General features: G+C 51.5%; 1 protein-coding gene across 1 annotated transcript; it reads right to left on the reverse strand.

Annotated features, from left to right (window-relative positions):
* Positions 1-13,747: 13,747 nt before the first annotated feature.
* On the reverse strand, positions 13,748-24,196 carry CD40 (CD40 molecule). The gene is made up of 9 exons (XM_079944909.1): positions 23,933-24,196; positions 20,803-20,881; positions 20,355-20,480; positions 19,930-20,076; positions 19,479-19,572; positions 16,827-16,888; positions 14,934-15,020; positions 14,784-14,812; positions 13,748-14,287 (listed from the first exon to the last, which is right to left on the reverse strand). Exons 1-9 carry the CDS (start codon positions 23,981-23,983, stop codon positions 14,120-14,122), a joined length of 843 nt encoding a protein of 280 aa, XP_079801035.1. The 5' UTR covers positions 23,984-24,196; the 3' UTR covers positions 13,748-14,119.
* Between the last annotated feature and the right edge of the window lie 241 nt (positions 24,197-24,437).

Raw genomic sequence — 24,437 nt, forward strand, 5'->3', positions numbered from 1 at the left:
CCCTCTGCCTGCCACACTCTTATCCCTATTCTTTGCCTGGCTAAGTTGCACAGCTGAAACATCCCCTCTGTCCCCTCTGGATCTCTCAGGCTGCGTTAGTTTCTTCCACTGTATTTCTGCAGCCCCAGTGCTCCCCGAATCCCAGATTCTTCTTCCAGCTTGGTTGTTGCCAGGTATTCATCCATCTCCCTCATCCTGCCTGGGAGCTAGCTCAGGGCCCAGACTGTGTCTTTCTCGCTCCTCTGCAGCGTGTCGCCAGCACCAAGCACGGTGCTTTGCAGATGCCTAGCAATCCCATGGATATCGACTGGACCGAATTAAACCAGGCAGAGAAAAGGAGAAAGACATCCCAGTCATGAGCCAAGATTTGCAAAGACAAGGCAGCATGAAAGATTCCCAAGAGTTTCAGAGACAGGGAGCAGCCCAATGTGGCCAGATTAAGGAGAAGAGCTGTGTACGAAGCTGGCGTTAAGCCTTGAGTGTTAAACTACGAGGTCTAGACTTTATCCTTGTAAGCCTACAAGCCAACTTCTAATTACTCACTTTCCTCTTCCATGATTTTTGCCAGAGGTCCATGTGTTTCTGTACAACTGTTGGCTTTTTTCTTTCAATGATCACTTTTTTTTACTGTATTTTTTGATAATGACTTTATCAAGATATAATTCACATAACATAAAATCCGCCGTTTTCAAGTATACAATTCAGTGGTTTTTAGCACATTCACAGTCGTACAGCCATCACCACTATCTAATTTCTGAACATTTTCATCACCTATTATCAGTCATTTCCCATTTCCCCTCCCCCCAGAACTCCTGGCAACCACTGATCTATTTTCTGTTTCTATGGACTGGCCTATCCTGGACATTTCAGATGAATGGAATCATGCAATACGTGATGTGACCTTTTGTGACTGGCTTTTTTCAATTAGCAAACTGGTGATGAGATCCATCCATGCTGTAGCATGTGGCAGTACTTCATTCCTTTTTGTTGCTAAATAATATGCCATTGTATGGATATCCCACATTCATCAGTTGTACATCTGAGTTGTGTCTATTTTTTGGCTCTTTTGAATAATGTCACTGTCAACACTCACATACAAGTTCTTGTGTGGATGTATGTTTTCGATTCTCTTGGGTATATACATAGGAATGGGATGACTGGGCTATATGATAACCCCAACTATTTCCAAAGTGACTGCACCATTTTACAATCCCACCAGCAATGTATGAACATTCCAGTTTCTCCACATCTGTGCTAACACTTGCAAAGATTGTCTGTCTTTTTCATTTTAGCCATTCTAGCAGCTAAATTCTAATGGGTTTGAAATGGCATCTCATTGTGGGTTTAATTTGCATTTCCCCAATGACTAATGATGTTAAGCATCTTTTCATGTGTTTGTGGGCCATTTGTATGTCATCTTTGGAGAATGTCTATTCAAATCCCTTGCCCATTTGTAATTGTGTTGTCTTTTTATTGTTGAGTTGTAAGAGTTCTTTAAATATTCTAGATACAAGTCTCTTATAAGACCTTTTTTGGCTTTATTCTTAAGAGGAAAGTTTATATCACTATCTAAAGTAGAAAAACCAGTGACAGCTGTCATAAATCAAAGGTGATTGTAAAAACATATATAATTCATTAATTCAAGAAACAAATACTTAATAATCATCTCCAACGACCCAGGCACCATTCTTTGGCTTTGGGGATACAGCAATGAACCAGACAGGTTCCTACTGAACATCTTACTAACTAAAGTTCTTGGTCTACAAGTATATGGGGAAAAGCAAAAACCAAACAAAGGAAACAGATAAAAATGTCATGTCCTGCTGTGCTTGAAGAGGCAGATGTGGTCCCGTCTGGGGGTAACCTGGCTATTGGATGGTCAGGGAAGTCCTCTCTGAGGAGGTGACCCTCAAGTGGACAGCTAAAGGAAGAGAAGACACTGAGCCTGCAAAGATCAAGGTTGAGAGGATCCCAGACAGAGAGAATAAGGTGGAACTGAGCTCCGAGTGACCAGGACAGAGTGGGCAGGGCGGAGAGTCACGTGGGGATGAAGAGGGAGAAACAAACAGAAAAGGATCCCAGTTACGTGGGTCCTTGTAAACCAGAGCAAAGGGCTTGGATTTTTTAAGCATAAGGGAACTCCCTTGAGACTCTTAAGCAGTGGAGTGACATCATCTGATTAATGTTTTTAAAAGCCTTTCCGGCTGCTGTGAGGTGGACTGTAGGGGTGCAAGGTGGAAGCAACAGGACCAGTGAGGAGATGACTGTAACGCGCAAGTGAGGAATGAGGATGGCTTGGGCCAGGGCAAGAAGCCATGGAGGGAAGTGGCTGTTTCAGAATATGTTTTGCAGGTAAAGTTGACAGGTATAGCTGATGGATTGGGTGCGGCAGGTGAGAAAGAGAGAGGAACCAAGGATAACCCCTAGAGGTTTAAGCATCTCCTGCAACAGGGCGGGCAAGAGGGGAGGCAGAGGTGTGGGGTAACTAGAGCTCCATTTTGGACTTTTAGGTAGAGATGGACATCTGAGTGGTGTTGTCAAGAAGGCAGCTGGACATTTCTCTGAGTCTGAAGAGAAGTATTTGGGACTCGCTGGTGGTGGTGTTGAAGTCCACGGGATTGGACTTCTCCCCAGACGAGAAGCGGCCTGATGGTACATGAGCTTCAGAGGCCCAGCCCCAGAGGACAATCCAGGACACTGGGGAGAAGCAGCCAGTGAAGTGGATACAAAGAAGAAAGCGCGCAGTTGAGGGGCAAAGAGGAGAGGTGTTTTGAGAGGAAGGAAATGGTTGGAGAAACCTAGTTCGAAAACACGTCAGTGATATTGAGTTCGAACAGAGGCAATTGCTTGCTGATGGCTCTGAGTCTGAGCCTGACCTCCCTTTGGTAGAAGGTGCGAGAGACAAACACCACCAAGAGATGGTATTGAAAGAGAACTGGAAAGCCTCAAAGGACCCCAGATCGTGCACCACCTAAGATTATCCCCCAACTCCCTGGGTTCTCCTGGCGCACTTGGAGAATCACATCCGTGGGCAAAGGGGAGTCATCGAAGGCTGTGGATGAGGCGATGACATGGTCAAATGAATGGGGATGGAGAATGGAATAGAGGAGAAACTGGGCAGGAAAAGCAGGGAGGGAGGGAGGAGTAACGGCCCTGAAAGGAGACGTGAGGTCTGGTCTGAAGAGAGGAGCCTAGGGATCTGCAGGTGACGTCACCTGAGCCTAACCCCTCAGAAGCCTCAGAACCAGCCCCTGCATTTCCACCTTACCTTCTGTTCATCTTAAGGCCCTCCTTTCCCGCAGCTCTCTCTGATCCCCACCCCCACACCCCCATCCTTTCCCACTCTGCCATACGCCTAACACGCAGTGTCAGAATTTAACCCCTCCATTTCACAGATGAGAAAACTGAAGCACAGAGAGGGCTAGCAAGGTGCCCAGGGTCACACAGTGAAGATTCCAACCCAGGGGCTCTGACTCGAGTCCATATTACAAGGATGGAGAAAATGGAACCCAACCTCCTATCTCTCAAGGAAGCCCTTCGTCAGTGAGCCGCTCCTTGCATACCTCCAGCGATGGGAGTTTCACCACCTCCCAGGTCAGTCTGCTTTGCTGGTCAGGTTGGTTCAGAAATCCCTCTTTTTCCATCCCTACAATCTGTCTCCCTATAACTTCTCCCCACTGGTGATACAGCAGAGGGCTGGGGACTGTCATGGATGGTGGCATAAAGGTAACAGGAGGGCTCTGAGATCAAGCCAACCTGGATTAGTAGCTGTGCATTCCCTCACGGCTCTGAGCACCGGTTTCCTCACTCAGGAGCCTGGCTGATGATTGAAGCTGCCTCCATGCTGTGAGGATTGATTGACAGATGCCTGGTCCATCGCCAGGCCCACCGAGAGCTCTGGGCGGGTGGGAACTGCTAGGGTCATGGTGACATCTTTATAGTCTGTCTCGCCATCCCCGGGGACCCCGGTCATCAGTCCAGGTCCTCAGCTTAGGCCCTGCTGTGGTTTGTCCCTGGCTCAGCCCTGGGCTCCCCCCAACCCACCACCCACCCCGGGCTGCCTGAGGCTCAGGTGAAGCCTGCTGCCTAATCAGGGTGCCAGGCCCCCCACGCCTGCCCCCCTGCAGGACCCTGGGCGGCTCCTCACTAATTCCTCTTCCTCAATCAGCCAGCACTCTCATGGCCTCTCAACTGATTGCCCCTTTGTTCCCTGCCAGGCCAGGGCCACCTCCAGGGCCCAGCTCTCCCCAGACCGCCCTCTGGGTGCCCTGCCCCCCCCACCCCCCGGCTCTGTCTCTTAGGTTGTGTCTAGACCTGCAGGCTGCTGAGGGGGCTGGGGTAGGACTGGGGCATGTACAGATAAAACCACTGGGAGTGTGTGCCTGTGTACACACACACACAAGAGAATATCAACACATGAGCGGGAAGCAAAGCACTCACGCACGCATTTTAAAAGGACATCCAGGACGAAGTGAGAGAGTGGCATGGACATATCTACACCACCAAGTGTAAAACAGACAGCTAGTGGGAAGCAGCCGCAGAGCACAGGGAGATCCGCTCGGTGCTGTGTGACCGCCTGGAGGGGTGGGATAGGGAGGGTGGGAGGGAGGGAGACGCAAGAGGGAAGAGATATGGGGACATATGTATATGTATAACTGATTCACTTTGTTATGCAGCAGAAACTAACACACCATTGTAAAGCAATTGTACTCCAATAAAGATGTTAAAAAAAAAAAAGGACATCCACATAAACCAGGAAAACACATACACACTTTGGGAGAAAAAAGGCACAAATGTCCCAGGGACACACACACACACACACACACACACACACACACACACTCTCGAGCACGTGCTCCGTCCACTGCAGCCTGTGTTTCAGCTCCTGCTACCCCTCTGCTTGCAGGCCCCTCCCCACTTCTTAACTCCTTGGATAGGTTAGTTAATGCCCAGGGCCCTCAGCCTGAGCGGGCATACTTAACAGCACGAATCTCATTTGCAGAGCCGGCTCCACCCCCGCCCTGCTGCCTCGGGGCTGCACTCACACATCAGGCCCCCCACCCAGCCCGAAACGATGGTCAGGCTGTCTGCACTTTACCATCCCCCAGAGTCACTGTGCCCCTTCCTGGGAAGAGGAGGGGGAGGGGAGTCCCAGGACAAGATCAGGGAGAGCAGGGGAGGTCCTTCCTGCCCAGTGACCGCTGCAGAGCCTTGACTCTCACCGATTCCCATGGCAGGAGCCGGCCTTGCTCAGGAGGCCGGATGATCGCATCCCAGCCAGCTGGCTGCGTCCACTTCCAGCTCAACGCTCAGGGTGCAGGGGGGGATCCCCTGAGAGCTGGGTGAGGTACGGGTTGGGGGAGGCAGGAAGGCTCCCTGCGTGCACGAGTCCCTGCGTGCCCTTCAGCCTTGGGCTCATCCCCTGGCTCAGTGGCCTAAAGGCCAGCGGTCATGCAGGGTCTTTGGGGAGGGGACCCAGACACTGCCAGCCAGGGTGGAGAGAGAGGGAGCAGGGGGCTTTGGGGAGCTGCTGCCTCCAACCCTTGCCCTGCTCCAAGGCTGGCGTTCAGCTGGAGCACACCATCCCGCTACAGGGGATGCGAACATACTGAACCACACCTGACCCTTGAACAACACGGGTTTGAACTGCACAGGTCCACTAATACGCAGATTTTTTTCAATCAATGCATTCTATGCTACTACACGATCCGAGACTGGTTGAATCTTTGGAGGCGGAATTGCGAGTACGGAGGGCCAACTGTTACACGTGGATTTCCCACTGCATAGAGGGTGGCCGCTCCCAAGCCCCACGTCGTTCAAGGGTCAACTGTACTGCCAAACATACTGGTAACTAGGTGCTGCCCCAAGGTCGCCAAGCAGCCCCCCTCAACAGGGATCCCTTCCCTGACTCTCTCCTCATTCCCAGAAATTAAAGAGTTAACACCTGACACAGCAGGGGGCCTCCAAGGACCTGGTCTTCCGAGGGCCCTTCTCATTGGTCCCTGCAGACGATTACAGGTGGACAACAGGTGGAGCATGGCCCAGGACTATGATCCTGGCCCTGATTCTGTTGCCTCCACCCCTCGCCCTGGACCCAACCCCTCCCCCAGTCCAGCTGCCCTGTTCGGGTTGCCCTGCCTATCTCTCTGACTCTGGGAGTCTGGAAGTACCGGTGACTCAGGGCCTCATAGCGGTAGGGTCCTGCCTCCAGTCTCGTGGGTATGAGTCTTGCTGGGCAAGGGGCTTCAAAGGGAGTTGGAAGCAGAGGTGGAACAGAGCTGCCCACCCCAGCCAAAGGCTTCAACGGGAAGGAAAGTCAGCGGGATCCCCTCTCTGGGTCTCAGCCAAGCGAGGGTGGCCACGGCCCCCCCACCTGAGCCTCAGCTTCCTCTGCCCCTCGCACCCTTGCTGCCTCCACCCTGCCAGAGCCTTCATCATCTGTAGATTTATTTCACGATAATTTCATTTCATCCCTGACTCCAGAAAGATGGATCGGCCAGTGAGGTGACTGGGGAATCTGGGTTGGGCTCATAAATGTCCTGCCCGGCTGTGAAGCCCCCACGAAGTCCCCTGCACTTAGCGAGGTGGGTGGAGAGGAGTGAGCGTGCCTGGCGATCATCCATCTCTCCTTGCCACCCTCTGTGGGGGCAGGAGAGGGGGCGGCACATTCATGGGGAAGGGAATTTTTTTTTAATATTTTTCTAATTTTAATTATGCTTTATTATTTGACCTACATGCTATTTATGATTGTATTGATTAATTTAAAATTCTTTTCTTTTTTTTTTTAAACCCCACATTTGTTTATTTATTTATTTTTGCTGTGTTGGGTCTTCGTTTCTGTGCGAGGGCTCTCTCTAGTTGCGCCAAGCGGGGGCCACTCTTCATCACGGTGCGCGGGCCTCTCACTATCGCGGCCTCTCTTGTTGCGGAGCACAGGCTCCAGACGCGCAGGCTCAGTAGTTGTGGCTCACGGGCACAGTTGCTCCGCGGCATGTGGGATCTTCCCAGACCAGGGCTCAAACCCGTGTCCCCTGCATTGGCAGGCAGATTCTCAACCACTGCGCCACCAGGGAAGCCCAGATGGGGGAATTTCCCTGCCCTAGAACTATTGAGGGTTTTCTCTCCACATTAGTTCCAAACAAGGCTGCTTGTCACTTGGCTGGCAGGATGACCCACCTTCCCCTGCCCCTCACCAGCCCCCAGCCGTGAGGGGAGGCTGTCTCCTGATTGGGCACTGGAGCTGGCTGGGGGGAAAGGGGACAAGAAGCAGGGGCTGTGCCCTCTCCTCCTTCCTCTCACTGGTCAGCAGGAGGCTTTGTGCTGGGCAGGAACGGGAGGCTGGTGAACAGCTAGCCCCTTTTGGGAGGGAAAAGCGCGCTCATACACACACATCTAACAAGCATACACACAGAGAGAGAATAGCAGCACACCCACACTAACACCTGCTAGAGAAGAGATCCCAAATGCAATAGCAGAATCAAAGCCGCATAAGAAAGGAGCACGGGATTCGGGATACCTGCTGCGCTGTGTTTCCTTGGGCCACTTACTCAACCTTTCTGAGCCTCACCTTGTTCAGCTGTAAGGATAACTATGCCCCCTCAAAGGGTTGTTGTGAGGATCAAATGAGATCATGTGTGAGAAGCGCCTGGCACATTAATGGAAGAATCATGATGACTACACACACACACACACACACACACACACACACACACCCTCACTCTCTTTTCTGCATCTCCCCATAGCCTCACCTCTGACCTGCAGGAGCTGCCCAGAATAGAGCCGCCTGGGGCCACATTCAGGTCTTCTTCCTTCACCTCCCCCTACCACCCAGAGCAGACACTCACAGGGAACTAAGGTCTAACCAGTGGTTTTCAGTCCTGGTAGAATCTTTGAATCACTGAGAAGCTCTTAAAAAAATACCGACACCTGAACTATTACCATCCCACCCCCACCCCACAGACATTTTAATTTGTCAGGAATGAGGTTTGGGTCATTCTCAGTGTTAGGAACTCAAGCTTGGTATCTAAAGAGGGCTGAGCCCCAGCTTGGCCCCAGCTGGCTCTGATGTGGGATGAATCACTCACTTCCCCTCTCCCAGCCTCAGTGTTCCTCAGCTTAGATAAGGAGCCTGCCACCCAGGAGGGCTGCCGTGAGGATTGTGGCCATCAGTCTTTAGCACATGGTCTGGCCCTGGTAGCCTGGGAGCAAAGGGGACGCTCCTGGGAGCCAGCTGGGTCCCCACAGCTCCAGGTGGGACTGAGGTTTCTTGCTGTCCACCCTCACCCCGGCACATCCCTCCAGGCGCTGCTGGGCCCTCCTGCCTCTCCCCACATGAAACTCTAGCCCCCTGCCTTCCTCGAGGGCCGAAGGCTCAGCATTTCATGTCCCCCAGCCCCCAGCCCCCATAGTAGCCCTTCCAGGGTCCAGGATGGATCGGGCCTGCAATTAGATTCACTCGCGATATTTGTTTCACCTCCGGATCCCGGCTTCCCGGATGGGAGGGGGACGGGAGAGGCAGCTGGGTTCCTGATTTGATCCCGGCACTCCTGCCTAATTAGTATTCCAAGGAGAGCTGGCTCCACAGGCCCCAGGATTTGTTTGCCAGCCGGCCAGTTCCCTGTCTCCCCAGTTCAGAGTGAGTAATTCTGTCCCTCCCAGGCCCATTTAAAGGAGTGAATAATTAGTTACATTCAATTAGGCCTCTCGCTGCCACTGTGGCTCCTGTCTGCCTCACTTGAGGGGACAGCTCACTAATGAGGTGGCACATGTCTGACACGGGGCGGGGGGTGGGGAGTGGGTGTTAAACACCAGTGACCCCCAACCCCTCCGCAGAGGAAGGGAGAGTGAAAGAGGAAGCGGAGGGGTGGGGGAGACGCCGTAGAAGCAGGAAGGGGCTGAAGAGCAAAAGAGAAAAGCCGCCTAGATGTCCATCAATACGGAGCCCTCACTTGAATCAAGGCTCCAGCTGGACAATGGAATCCTATGCAGCAATTAAAAAGCACGTTGTCGATCTACATTTATTGGCATGGAGAGATGTCTGCCGTACACAGCTAAGCAAAGAAGATGCTTACAAAGCAGGGTATGTAATAACAGCCCAAGTGGAAACAATATTTTTGGCACGGAAAACAAGTCTGGAGGGACCTGTAGCTCTCGGTTGGGGTGTGGGGAGGACTTACAGGGGGACTGATTTTTCCTGTGTGTTGTTTGGATTGGGGGCACAGGGAGTGCAACGCACAGGTGTGACTTTTGTGATTAGCCCAAACAATAGTACTTCTTCAAAAGAGAACCAGGGTGAGACGCGAGGGCTGGGAGAAGGGAAAGGAGGTGGTCGGTGGGGGAGGGGCAGAGACTGCAGAGGGTGGGAGGGGGTCTTGGAACGAGGAGGTGGCAGGGAACTAGCTCGGTGCCAAGGCCCAGCGAGACGTGCCAGTCAGCGGGAGAGAGGCAGAGAGCCCCCAGGGACTGGGAGGGGGCACTGGAGTAGAGAAGCAGGGCACCCCGGCCGCTCCGCCCCGTCTGTCGGTCCGGGCGAAAGCTGCTCACTGATTTTACTGAGCAACACGAAGCCGCAGCAGCAACGTTGCACGTCCCAGAGGACATGCCCCCGCCATGAGCGTCTCCATCCCCCAGACTCCGGGACCACAGCATGGGTGTTTTTTCCTTTTTTTTCAAATTAAAACTATCTCCCCACCCCTGCCGGTGGGTTTGTAATTTTCTGTGCCAGAATCACGGGGGGAGAGAAATCCTTCAGGCAGAGTCTTTAATAACTTCTGCTGCCCAAGGAATCGACCACAGGGCCCTAAAGGCTTAAGAGGAGAGTATGTGGGTGCATGCCTGGGGGGCTGAGATGGGGTGGTCATAGGATTAAGAGGACATCTACACCCAGCTCAGCCCCCGCCCCTCGGTCCTAGAGTTTCAATGTTTTAGACCCAGTTAACCGGGGACTTCCCTGGTGATCCAGTGGTTAAGATTCCGTGCTTCCACTGCAGGGGGTGTGGGTTCAATCCCCGGTTGGGGAACTAAGATCCCATATGCCCCGCAAAAAAAAAAAAAAGAATGCTGAATAGAGCCAGTTAACCAGGGTCACAGGGTGGAGCCTAAGGACCTCTCTGCAGCCTCCCAGATGGGGTGCAGAGAAAAGAGACAACCTGCCTAGGACATGTTGCCTAACTTGGCTCTGGACCCTCCCAGGGCCTCAGTTTCCCCATATAGAAAACAAAAGTGTCGGACACAATGAAATTCCCAGTCTCTTTTAATTCCAACCCTCCGTGACATGCTTTCTTGGGTTCTCACAGAGTTGTTGTTTTTTCTTTTCTTTTTCTTTTTTTTTTTCTTTTATTTTTGGGATTGGTAGCATTTAAACATTGGGAGATTTCACATAGAAATCTGGATTCCCAGCAATACATAACTCTCATCCCTGGAGGGCAACCATTAGAAGCAATCCATAGATGCTGTCCCACCAAAACGGGCAGAGCCCCGCCGCTTTGCCAGAGTCTGTGCCATCCTGACTCCTCCTGACCCGGCCTCCCTCACTTTCCAGCTCCTGTGCGCTCCGCTGAGTCTACAACTGCGGTCCTAGAGGTGAGCTGCTCCTGCCGTGGGCTTTCGCGGATTTACTCGCTGAGTGGGTAAGAAGCAAAGGTTTTTGGATCAACCTAGTTAGATCCAAATCCCAGCTCTGATTCTTCCGACCTTAGCAAGTCATTTAGCTTCTGAGCCCCATCTGTAAAATGGGCGTTAGAAGAGACTGTGGCTTATGCAGGGTTGTCCTACGGACTTAGACAGTGCATGTGAAGTTCTTAGGACTGTGCCTAGCGCAGCGAGCCCTCTGTCCATGTGCATTCTTAGTGCTGTCATGCACAACCCTAGCTCGGCGAGAGGCCACACTAGGAATGCAGCTGATGCTTGTTAAGAAGAAGGAAGCAGTGGAGAGGGAGACCTGGGGAACGGATGAAGTTAGTAGAGATCGCAGGAGGCTCAGGCGGATGGACGGTGGAGGGAGGAAATGAGAGTTGGCGAAAGCCAGACGCCAGAGTCTTCGGGCATTACTTTGGCGCCACCTTCTGGCTATTGTGAGCCTCACACCCACCCATTCATCCACAGGCCAGAGCAGACACTACAGTGGGCTGATCGCCTTATTTTTAGAATTGGCAAGATCCTTAGAACTTGTAGAATCCCAACCCTTCATCACATCTGGGGGAAAAAAAGCTCAGAACCAGAGAGCAGCTTTCCCCAGGTCACACAGAAGGTTCCTGGCTGAGCTCCATTTAGAACCCAGAACTTGCTACAGGTGCCAGGAATAACAACCCCTTCTCTTTGCTGGGGATGCCAAGATATACAAAATTATACCTTCTCATGCTTGACCTCTGCTGACTCTTGGGGGGGGACTTCTCCAAAAGCAGACTCTGCAACAAGGAAACAATGCAGGTAGTTTACTGGGGAGTTGAACCCAGGAAGCACCAGTGGGGTGGTGGAGAATGACACAGGGAAGGGAAGACAGCCATGGAGGGCATCTGTGGCTCGAGCCCTCTGGGGAACCTAGGAGACAGTATAGAACACACCTCAGATTTGTCCCTCCCAAGGGCAAGGAAGCCGGGTCATGTATCCTCCAACTTTCACTCCTATTTGGTTGAGAGTTTTGGGGGTGTTAGCTCTCCCAGGTACATCTTACCTGCCCTACACCTGCACCAAGCATTTTTTTTAAACCAAGGAGGGACTTCCCTCGTGGCACAGTGGTTAGGACTCCACGCTCCCAACGCAGGGGGGCCGGGTTCGATCCCTGGTCCGGGAACTGGATCCCACGTGCATGCCGCAATTGGGAGCTCGCACGCCACGACTAAGGAGCCAGCAAGCCGCAACTAAGGAGCCCGCCTTCCGCAAGTAAGACCCAACGCAACCAAATAAATAACATAAAACCAAGGAAAGCCCCGAGGTAAGCAATCCCAAGTGCTTGCAATCGGAAAGCGACTGCTTATCAAGAAATGTGAATGCCAAGGGTGGTCGTTCTCAAAGTGTGATCCTGGACCAGCATCATCACCTGGGAAACTTGTAGAAATGCACAGTCTTGGACTCCATCCCAGACCTACTGAATCAGAAACCCTGGAGGTGGGGCCCAGCAATCTGTCTTTTAACAAGTCTTACAGGTGGTTCTGATACATGCTCAGGATTGAGAACGAAGGGCCTAGGAGAGAACGAAGGAAGCACCCATAGCGTCAGTCCGTTATATTGTGTCCATTCGCCAGATGAGCAAACTGAGACGCTAAAAGGTGAACGTGACCTACCCAAAGCCACACAGATAATAGGTGGCAGAGATGGGTCTTTTGTCTCCTTCCACCATACTGTCACGTACAGTACGTAACACTAGCATTTTAGACTCTAGGTAGGGGATAAAGGTGAGGTCGCAGAGCTCCCCTCCCCCCACTCCACACCACCACCACTTTGCACTGCTTTCTAAAGCAGACGTCTCCCCCTGGTGCCTCCAAATGGTTCTCTTCTGGGAAGCCTGCCAAGCCAGGTGCCCCTCCCTTGGCTCTCAGCTGCCCTCACCGCCTCCACTGGGGCAAGCCCTCTCCACGCTCACCCTGCAGGCGGCAGGACATGTTGGGAAATCCAAAGCAGCTTCTCACGAAGGCGGGGTTGGGGTGAGATCCCTGGGGTAAACCAGGCTGGCCTCACCCTCACCAGGAACCTCTGTGCTGGGGCTTTGCAATCCTCTTCCTTCCCCTTCTTGCCCTACAACCTTCCCCTCTCCCCTCCCCTGCCCTCCCCTCTGTTCCCTCTCCATCTGCTGCTCCTCCTGGCTAGGCTCCCCCTCAGTTGGCACAGCAGGAAAAGAGAACAGGACGGTTTATTTTTATCCTAAGATACTGCTTAGGGGGAAGGGGACACCATCTGACCGAGAAGCAGCAGCTCCTGTAGCAGTTGGGAGGTCAAAAGGAGATAGAAGGCCCAGGAGCTCCCTGGGAAGGGGCTACAGATGTAGGCTCCAGAGAGCAGGTGGGGCTGGGAGAAGCAGCATAGGACTAGGAGTGGGGAGCTCTGAGGGGCACCACTCTGAACGGCTGTGTGACCATAGATAAATTACTTCACCTCTCTGGGCCTCCATTTCCACCTCTGTTAAAGAGGGAGGGAGGAAAGGAGGGATGCTGGCCCTGCCTGCCCCGAAGGCTACTGTTATGAATGTGAATCAAATGGGGAAAGCCCTTTGCAAACATGATGCCAAACGTGAGTGCATGTGGAAACCACCTTAGAAGGGCAGCAGCCTGGGGGACGTCCTTATTTATCCTCCGAAAGTGCCCTCATTCTGTGAGCCTGACAGCATGTGAAGCAGCTCATGTCACCCAGCGTGTCCGCTCCCTTTTTTCTTTTTACACGTTTGATGACTTTTTAATTACATAAGCAGTCTGTGAATTCACTCTCCTTTTGGGGAAAAAAAATGAAGCATTATGGGAGAGTCAAATCTTTCTTTAACCAGCCCTCCCCCAGACCCTTCTTCCCCAACCAAGACATTACAATTCTTTGAGCTGTGCATGTTGTGTGTGTCCTTCCAGAACCCCCCTGCCATCCCGACATATATAACATATACTATGTTTATACACATATCTGTAGAAGATATATTGTTTTGGGTTACTTGCTTTAAAAAAAATGTTTCCATGCCCACCATTCTACAACCTGCTTTTGTTTTCCCCCCATGACAGTGTTTTCAAGATCCTGTTGCATAAATATATTACAGTTTTATTTAGCCAGTCCCCTGTTGATGGACAGTTAAGCAGCTTCCAGTTGCGTACTGTCACAAACAGTGCTGCGATGTGTATCTATGCATATGACTCCTGGGCTCCCAGAAGCCACCGCGTTACACCTGTTGGCACCGAACCGCTGGGTTGGAAGGTTTGGTGGATACCCTTGTACGGCCTCCCCAAAGTTTTGTTACCATCTTTGATATCAAGTTGGGAGACTGAATGGGCTCCACGGCTGGGGTGAAAGGTTCCCCGAGGTGAACTGTTTCTGGACTGCAGGGGTGCAGGCAGAGGGGGGCTGTCGCCCTCACCAGCAGCAGCCCCAGGCTCTCCAGCCACGTGCCCACATTCCGGTGCCACCACGCTCCTGGGCACACACAGCTTCACTCTCGCTCCTGCACGGAGATGCGGCTTTCTTTGCCATCCTCCTGGGCGACCGGCTGACACCAGTGTAAGGTCTCCTGCACTGGAGGGGTGGAGTGGGGGCCGAGAAAATCCTCTGGATCAATTGTCTCCACAGGATCCTGCCTTTCAGCCTTAGGGTGCAGAGCCTGGGGAGACAAGGCTTGGGGTTACCCCTAGCATCTCAGCCCTTCCTTGGAAGCGATTCCACTCTTCACCCCTTCCCCTTTCCCAAACGGAGGGTCAGTGCTCATTCCATGGGTGCGTCCTGCCCCCTGCTGGCCACACCAAGGGTGTCAAGAAGCTTCCGCAGTAGGAGCCAGTGGGGTTAAGGAAATGTCCCTCCATCACCCACCCATGGATCCCACACCAAGGCCCCAAAGATGCGGTTCCCCCACATATCCAATGCCAGGAAAGAAGAGCAAATGTCAGACTTTGCCAGCGGTGCTAGGGCAGCTCTGTGGGAAGGTGAGCTCAGGAGATGAAAAAGGCGGGTGCTGAGGGAGAGAAGGGGAAGAGCCCTGGAGCACAGGGGAGGGGGCGAGGGAACAGACCTTGAATCAATGTTTCTGCCATATAGGCAACAATGAATCAGTCTTTCTTTCCAGTCTGACAAAACTCAGCCGGTTCCCCAGGGTGACCTACCTTAGTCTCCTGCTTCTTGACCATCTTTCCTAGAGAGAGAGAAAAACATATAGGATGGGGAGTCACTGAGGCCAGATCAGGAAACAGGTGACCCGTCAATTGTACCTTCTGCTGCCTCTTCCCCCATCACCTCCCCACCTGGGGACTCACTGATACAGGCAGATACCAACAGGACAGTGAACAGGATCACCATCGTGATGGGGATCACCACCAGGGCTCGCATCCGATTCTGGAAACCTGGAGAGATCAAGACTTCAGCGATGGCTCCCCACCGCCCTTCCCGAAGCTGCTGCACCTTGCTGGACTTCAATGTCTAAACTCATCCATATCAGAAGTTTCAAACAGGTGGCTCCTGGTAAAATGTGGCCAGCAGATGTCTTTAGTGTGACTGGCACATTTTTTCTTCTTTTTTTTAATATTTGCTGACATTTTTAAATGGGAGATTGTGTATTTAAAATCTGGATATCTGATTTCTCTTGCAAATTGGGAAGATCCAGCCCTAGTGGGCCAGCAGCCCACATGGCGCCCACTGGCCAGAACTGAGTGGTGATAGTTGTCTCTACCGGCTCGCTACACTGCCACCCCTCCCTACTCTTTGCCCAATACCAAGGCCCAGCATCATTTATGTCTGTAACATTGCCTTTGTTATAGAAGAATGGAGGAGAAGGGAAAGTGTTTCTTGTGCCTAAGTCTCTATTCTAAATGGGAAAATGAAAAAAAGACCAAGAGACAGGGTAAGGACTAGGGTAAGGCTAGTGAAGCACTGCCTCAGGACAAAATTTAAGGGGACACCAAAAAAACTCAATAACTGGGACTTCCCTGGTAGTCCAGCGGTTAAGACTCTGCACTCCCAATGCAGGGGGCCTGGGTTCCATCCCTGGTCAGGGAACTAAGATCCCACATGCCACAACTAAGAGCCTGCACGCCAACCTACATGCTGCAACTAAAAGACCCCGCATGCCGTAACTAAAGGTCCCGGATGCCTCAACTAAAGATCCTGTATGCCGTAACACAGGATCCAGTGCAGCCAAATAAATAAATATTTTCTTAAAAAACTCAGTAATCAAGATAAGTCATATTTTAATGTCATGTTTTAAAAAATCATATCAGCAAAGTCTGGCCCACAGGCCAGCTGCCTGTTTTTTTAAGTAAAGTTTTATTGGAACCAGGGATGGGATTAGGGTGAGGCAAGTGAGACAAGGTTGTACAAATACAGGGTTGGATCCTGTCTTTATTTAAAATGTTGCTATTCTGTTCGTTATGGATTTTTTGCATGAATTTTGATTTTTTTAATATTGCATCAAATGGTTATCTTGATTACGGCATTTTTCTGGCACGCCCTTAAATACTGTGCCCAAGGCAAGTGCCCCTCTCACCTCACTCTAGTCCCAGCCCTGCCAAGAGGCAAGTGAATTTTAAGGAAAAGAAGAGAGTGTATTTGTCTTACCCCTGATCTTTTCACTCATGAACATGATCCTGCCTAATCCCCGTAATTATGTGAGTCTGTGACCTGTGCTGTATGCCAACCTCCTCATTCTAAAATCAAAACTGAGGCCCTGAGGGAGTTCCCTGGTGGCCTAGAGGTTAGGATTCTGGGCTTTCACTGCTGTGGCCTGGGTTTGATCCCCGGTGGGGGAATTAAGATCCTGCAACCGCGTGGTGCAGCCTAAAAAAAAAAACTACAGCCCTGAGAGGAAACAGAGTCACACCATGCTGGCCCTCAACGTGCAGGGTAGCAGAATAGCACTGAGGGAGCACCTCCAAGGTGTCAGAACCCATGCCAGGTACTTATACCACCCTATTAAGGGAGGTGGTAGTATCCCATTTCACAGATGAAGAAACTGAGGCTCGGGGCGGGGGGGGGACTAACTTGCCCAGGCTCCACAGATAAGTGGCAGAGCTGGTTGCCACAGTTCCAGACTGCTCCTCCTCTTGCTTTGCCTCCCCTCCCTCTTTCCCCACTGGTGCTTCCAGGTGCCCCAGTCTTCCCCTCAGCTCCCCACCTTCCTAGCCTGCTGCCGGGGCCCGTTCTCCAGGACTCACCACAGACAACATCTGTCTTGTTAGTCCCTGCATGTTGTTCCACCAGGCCTTTGCTCTCGCAGCTGTGTACAGACACGTGTACACACACACACACACATACACACACACACAAAGAAAGAGACATTAAGTTTCCCCAACCATGCGATTTCCAACCCCAGAGGGAGACAGCCAACAACCAGCAAGTCCAGGTTCACTGAGCACATATTATGTGCACCCTCCTGGGCTGGTTACTATGGGGATGACACAGACTCTGTTCTTACAGAGCTCGTGAGTGCAGAGGAAAGATGATGGTATATCTTGAAGGAGTAAGGAGAGTCTCTGATGAGGGCCAAGCTTTGTGATACAGGCTCATGTGAACAGGGGATTGTTCAGAGAAGAGGAGACAGAATCCACAATGGCTGGAATGGAGGGATGATGGGGGCTTCTCAAGCTCGGCACTACTGACGTTTGGGGGCCACATAATCCTTCTTCCGTGGTGGGACCTGTCCTGTACATTGTAGGATGTTCAGCAGCTTCCCTGGCCTCTACCCACTAGACACCAGTAGCCTTCTCCTCCCCAGCTGTGACAACCAAAATGTCTCCAGATATTGTCAAATGTTCCCTGAGGGAGAAAACTGCTCAGCTGAGAATCTCTGGTTTGAGGGTCATCCAGAAAGACTTCCCTGGGGAAGTCAGAGCTGAGTGGGCCCTTGAGGGATATAAAATTTAGAGCATCAGTATTTTCTCTTCAAGCAGGACAACACGATATGGGAGATTAGGTGGGTGACGAGCCAGATGGTATAAGGAAACTCTGGAAAATTGGGTCTTTAGAACCAGATCACTGAGAATCAGCCATGAAGGTTTCAGCTGGATTCAGCTAGTGGGTCATGTCAGCATCCAACCAGATGACTTAAGTTGTAAGAGGACTTAGTTGGCCAGAGAGCTCCCCGGAGGAGAAATGACAGAAAAATGCCAGCCAGGAGGCCATCGACAGAATCCAAACATGAGATGATGAAGACTAGGCCAAAGTGGTCCCAGGAGGAATGGAAAGGGATGGACAGAGAAGGACATTGCAAAGGAACAAAACATCTAAAGCTGGAAAAAGAGAAAGAAGCTTCAAAGAAAGCACATACACAAGAAGAGTGCTTAAGAGTTTTCGAAGCACGTTACATGTCTTTTCCTCAAACCTTGTAAAATGAAGGTCATTCCTATTTTCTGAATGAGGGCACCGAGGCTCAGATGAGGGTCACACTTCCACCCCTTCTAAGCTGAGTGAGTTTGGAACCCAGTGCTCTGGTTCTATGACATAAAGGAGCCTCCCTTTCTCATTGAACATTTATCAGTAAAGATTTATTGAGCACCTACTATGCATCAGGCACTGTTCTAGGCATAAGGGATGCATCTGTGGAATAAAAAAGTCAAGTCTCTATAGTTAAGGAGTTTACCATCTACTGGAGAAAGGCAGACAGTAAACAAATAACAAAGTATATATGGGATGCTACTATTTGTGTGAAAAATATGTCTGCATGTGTGTGCATGTATTTGTTTGTGCATAGACTCTCTAGAAGGACACACATGGTCCAGTGGCTGCTGGATGGTTGAGGGTGAAAGGGAAGCATATCACTAGAGGCCCTTCTGTGCCTTCTGTCCTCACGCCTGTCTTACTCGTTTTTTCAAATTAAATGTAAAAGGTTAATCAGGCGTGTGTTTAAGGTATTCCAGGCAGAAGAGGTTGATGCAAGAGAACGAACAGTGTGTTGACAGGACTGCAAGCAGCACGATGTGGGAAGAGGTCAGGAAGTGGAGCTAGAAGGTCGGAGGCCATGCACAGGAGTCAGGGTTTTATCCTAAAGGCACAGAGAGCCATGAAGCATTTTAACAGGGAGTGCCGTGATCCAAAATGAATGGTGGAAAGTTTCCTTCGCCAAAGGGATGGAGAACTAGCTGAAGGGGAGAGAGTAGAGGCAGGGCAGCTGGTGATGAAGCCCAAGCTAACGTGGTGACGGTGGGGATAAGTGAAAAGGAGGAGGAGTCCCAAAACATCTGGAAGGTCAGATGGACAGGACCTGGTGACTGATTTGGGGAAGGGGGTAAGGGGAACTTTGGAACGGGTGCCCAGAGGCATGCTTGTGCCTTTCACAGCGGGTATGGGGAGCAGGCAGGTGCCTGTGGGTTGTCTGCACAGAGGTATACCCTCGGCAGTTAGATATGACAGTCTGGGACCCAGGAGACAAATTTCAACAGGAGATGTTGATTGGGAAACGTCCAAGGGCAATGGTAGCCGAAGCCAAGTGTGCGGATGAGATAGATGGTCCAGGGGAGGCGGGCAAGGTGATGGGAGAGTAGAGCCTAGAATAGAGGCCTAGAAAACCAGTTAAGGAGGAGCAGAGGAGGGGTACAAGGAATGGAAGAGAGGCGTCACGGTGCCCCCAAGAAGGGAGGGCTTCACCAAAGATCAGAGATCAGCAGTATCTATTACCACCAAGAGAGAGAAGGCAAGAAATGCTGAAAAGTGTCTGTCTAGTTGGCCACGAGGTCACTCTAGAAGTTCTACAGGTGCACGAGTGTGTGTGGACATGGGGAGCAGGGGCTGAAGGGCAGGTAGCCGGAGAGAATGGAAGCAGGTCCCATGCCCCTCTCGGGGCAGGAAACACAAGGGATGAGTCCTTATACCTTGTCCAAGGGTGACACTTTTCAAAAGCAGATGACACACTGGAGAAGAAGCCGACCGGGCAGCGTTCACAGATGGTATCAGAAACCCCTGTAGCTGAGAGGGTAGAGGAGGAGTTAATCATCACGGCGGACCACCTGTCTGGCTCTCAAGGGAACTGGCAGGCAGGCAGGCCTGGAAGAGCATCCTGCCTTAAGCCCTTCTCCCCCCAGCATCCTGCTGCAGGCAGGCCCCAGGAAGACTTCTCCCACTGCCCTCTCAAGGCAGATCCCCATGGCAGGAGGCAGGAGGCAGGAGGCAGGAAAGTTTCTATTTCCCACCTGCTCTGGTGGAGATATCCGCGTAGGTTGGTCCCTCCCCACCAGGGCTGAGTGCCCACTGCCCAGCCCCGCGCCTTTGGCCTTCACCTCCTCTCTCCTGCCTCTAGAGCTGATTCCCAGACAGACCACTTACCCATCTGCTTGACCCCGAAGCCAGGGAGACACAAGCTGTGCGGGGTGCAACTTTCGCAGGTGTGACTGGTACAGTGATGGCCTTCGTCACATGTGCAAATGGTGTCTGTTATTGAGGTGCCCTCCGTCTGGATCTGGAGCCCTAGGTCTGGGCAGGGATGGGCAAGAAGGATGGGAACCCCCTTACTGGCCATGCTTGGGGGGCCCCGATCCTCATACTTCCTGTTCTTTTTCTCTTAGACCCTCTTCCAAGTAGGGGTGGCAATCAAATTAAGTAACAACCAAGACAACCCAGACTCTAACCGATCAGAACAGACCCTCGCTATGAAAAACAAACAAACAAACAAACAGAACGGCTGTGCTGTCAGCAATGAGCTGGAATATCGGCCCAGCTCCCAAGTGCCCCTTCCCCAGCAGCCCACGCACTGGGGTTGCAGTATCTGTGCTGGTGACAGTATTTCTCACTGTTGCGGGTGGCTAGGAATTCGCCTTTACTGCAGGGAAGGCATTCTGTTTCGGTGACCTCTGTGCAGTCATTCTTCAGTTTCTGTCCTGGAAAACATCAGGAAATGAGGTAGCTCTGGCTCACTCAGTGAGTCAGACACTGAACTGAAAACTGATGAGGCCGGGCTTTAGGGAGGGAGAGTCAACGATGACAGTCTCAGACTCTTCCAACTTTCATAGTCTGGTAAGGGACATAGAAGAGATAGGAACCCTAAGTTCTGGGTAGGCAGAGAGGGACCCCAGAACATCCTGGGGCAGGGATGGAAAATGCCAGGGGTCAAGACACGAGTTTATAATTGACACAGGGGGTCTGTATCTGCCAGCAAACCAAGAGGGGTCCCACTATGGGGCTAAAGGGTTAGCATCTCACCTGGTGGGCACAAATCACAGCACCGGCTGTTTGTTTGGTATTGGTTTTCTCTGCATGAAGTGGGTGGTTCTGCGTGGACCTAAAAACAAAATTGGGCAATTTGAAGGGATCTTGAAATCTCCGATATAGCCTTGGCAGACAGGTGCAAATCAGCCAGGACAGAGGTTAGAACTGAAGTGGAAGTCCAAAGCAGAGAAACAGCGCCTGCATATTACTTGTTGTGTTTGTTTTTAACTAAACTGCCAACTAGTATGATGACAAAGGCACCCAGAGAATCAATCTGGTATTTTACAAAGTAATTGCGCTGGAAACTCACAATAATCACTGAACTAAACAGATCTTCCTTCTGGCTTGACTCCTGAGTCTTTCCTCTACCCAAAAACCCAAGAGCACATGAGGACTCCAGCATCTCCCCTGGAGTCCTGAAGCTGGCTGACTCCAGCTGGTCCTAGTCTGGACAGGGGCTATATTTAGCACCTGACCTCTTCCTTCTATTCTTTTGCTCCCCACCCTCTTCCCCTCTCCAAGTCCCATCATCTGATCATCCAACCCTTCTCTCATGAAATGCAAGGATGGAGAAGCCGGAAGAATAAAATCCAACTCTTTTACTTTACACATGGTGAGACTGAGGACCAGAAAGGGTGGGTCACTTGCCCAAGGTCACACAGTGATAGAATCCAAATGAGAACTCAGGTTTCAATACTCCCTCTCTCCAACAACTTGAGTCTCATCTGCACTATTTTCACTACATCCAGGTACCACCCAAGCTATTCATTACTTCTTGTTCATTTAAATACATTTATTTTCAATGTAAACCTCACATCATTGCCATGAGAGAAAAACCAGTATCACTTCTCATAAATAAAAGGCAACCCTAAAAATAAACTCAACAGAAACAAAACGATGTTATTTATTAAACCCCAGCTGATCGCTTTGCTTGCTGACAGCCCTCTACCTCAGGCCTGCTCTTGATTTTTGTTTAAAAAGGAGGATTAGCAGGCATTTGAGAGGTATTAACTATATTCGAGCTCCAGCGACTTCCTTCTTGAAGAAATGAAAAGGATTTTAAACAGAACTGTAAAGTGAACCTATGTTGTTAATTCTATGTCCTTCTGCTGCCTAAATCATCCCACACTTTGGGAACAGCCTGTGAAAAGAACACAGCTTTAAGGGTCAAATAGCTTAAGGCTCCAATCTTGACTTTGTAACACTTAACTAGCTATTTTGCCTCTCTTAGCCTCAGTTTCTACATCTCTAAAATGGGAGTGATAATACCTGCCCCACAGATTAGGTTGTGAAGATGAGAAAGAATAGATGTACATGGCCTGGCATAGTATCTGGAACATAGTAGGTGCTCATTGAATGGCAGCTTTAATTATCATACATATATGAGTATCTGCTTGGATGCCTAGCAAGCTGGCTAACTGGCTGGCTTCCAGGATCCTGCCTAATTGGTGGCTCTCATTCAGCCTGGGTGGGCAAATTACTTACAAAGTGTATCTGACCCCAAATGGGGAAGGAAATAGCAAAGGCTACTGCTCCCACCATCACATCGCAACACACTATCCCATGAATGTTCTCCCCGCAAGCCTATGGACTTTCCCACCACACTCCCAGAGCAATGAAAGTCCTTTACGCCATTTTCAAACACACAAGAAATACAGCTCCTCCTCTGTAAATCTGTCAATCCCCAGTTCCCACTTCACAGCTTCGATCCCTCTGACACGAAGGAGCTTAGGACCAAGGCTTGGAGACTCTCACCATCTGAGAGGCAGGCTCAGGAATCAGGCAGATGGAGATTTATATGCAGGTTCCATGAGGATTGGGGCAAGACATTTTCTCTCTCTGAGCCTCAGTTTGCTCACCTGTATAATGCGGCGGTTAAAAGAAATCAGACCTAGAGTGCGTGTAAAGCTTCCTGGCCCACAGGAAGCTCTCAACAAATAGCCCCAGTTATTGTTGTCACAGCCTAGTCTCCACCTGGAGCTAAAATTGGGAGATTGTTCTTGAGAAACCACGACCACCCTTCACCCTACCTCCCCTGGCTTTTCCTCCACTCCTCCTCCAAGAGCCCTCTTCCTGCCTCCTTTCTCCCTAAGAGCCATTACTTAGAGTGAAAATGAAAGCTCTGGGACCAAAGCAGCTTTCCCATGAAATCTCTTCCCTTGCTGCTAACCCCCTACTTCATGGGTCACTCCTGCCCTGCCTTCATGCCAGAAACTACAGCCCTTGAAAGTTAGGGGGAGACCAGGGGGGTTGGGATGACAGTGTCCGGTACTTGGGGGATTCCCAGCCTCCAGAATGAGGAACTACAAAAATACACTTAAACTAAAAGCGAGTCAAGTGTGGAACTCTGAAAATCCCGGAGATGTGCTTGGTTGGGCATATCTGAGCCCCTCTCGTGCCTAGAGAAACCCCTGCTGGTCTCCTAGCCCTTTCATGGTCCCATGAACTGTTCAGCTCCCCTGAGAGTCCTCTATGTCGTCTTAAATTCAGGAGGCAGAGACACAGCCTTGGGTATTCCTCCTAACTTGGATCACCCAGGATCTGCGGCCGGTGGTGGGAGTGTTCAAAGCTCCTTGCCTTCTCAAAGAAGCACCTGGGCCTCTGCACTCATCCCTTGTTCCCAAAAGATGCCCTGGAAGAAGGCAGCCCCAGCTGGCAAGGAGATGAACCACTCACAGAGGCTGGAGTCTATCCACAATGGGAAAGAGAAGGGAAACTAGCCAGACCCGCCCCTTCACTTGGCTGCCCTCCCTTCCCGCTTCTGAAACCCCTCACCATCTCTTTGTGGCCAGCCTCTGACGCAGACCCAGACTCCAGTCTTTTGACCAGATCAAGCCTTCAGGTTCCCCAAATCCCAACCCCATCTGCGCTGGCTAGGCACTTTTCCTGCAGCGACCCCACTATGCGCCCTCTGTGGGCTACCTGGGACCCCAACCTGGGAGGAGAGAGAGGCAGCCCACCTCATTCAGCCCGGACCCGGGGTACCCTACCCAGCTTCCACCCACCCTCCTGTCCCCCCAAAATCAGCTTGGAAGGTCCCCTCCCCGAAGTATTGTTTCTTTTCCCATTCCCTACTCTCTAATTTCAAATTCCCGCCTCCGGTCGGAACAGAAACTCAACTTACGGCGGTCAGAAAGCAGCCCCAGAGGAGACACTGCAGAGGCAGACGAACCATGGCGAGGTGAGAACCAGGCGGCGGGGGGAGAAAGCGCCAGGACCCGGCCTTTTCCACTTCCACTGTCCCAGCCCATGGACCCTCCCAGGAAAGGGGCGGGTCTTAGGGGACAAATCGCGACCAGCCTCGCTGACGGGGGCGGAGCTCCGGGCGAGTCACCTCTCTGGGGTTTCCCCCAGGACAGTCCCGGGTAGTCTAATTCCCCAAGGAGTTTAGGGACGCGCCTTGGGCGGGGAGGGGTGGGGGAATCGGGAGGCGTGGTTCCAAGGAGAGCCCTTCTTGAGACTCCTCCCCCCCCCCCCCCGGGACTACAAAGGCCGAACTGAATTGGCCTAGGAGGAAGCCCGCTTCCTGGGGGTGGGGAGGACGCGAAGGGAGTGAAGAGAGATCCCTATGGGTGTTGGGAAGACTCCCCCCGCGCCCCGCGTTCTTCCCCGTCGCCTCCGGCAATCCC

This window comes from Stenella coeruleoalba (genome assembly GCF_951394435.1).
Source record: "Stenella coeruleoalba genome assembly, chromosome: 15".
Classification (NCBI taxonomy): Eukaryota; Metazoa; Chordata; class Mammalia; order Artiodactyla; family Delphinidae; genus Stenella; species Stenella coeruleoalba.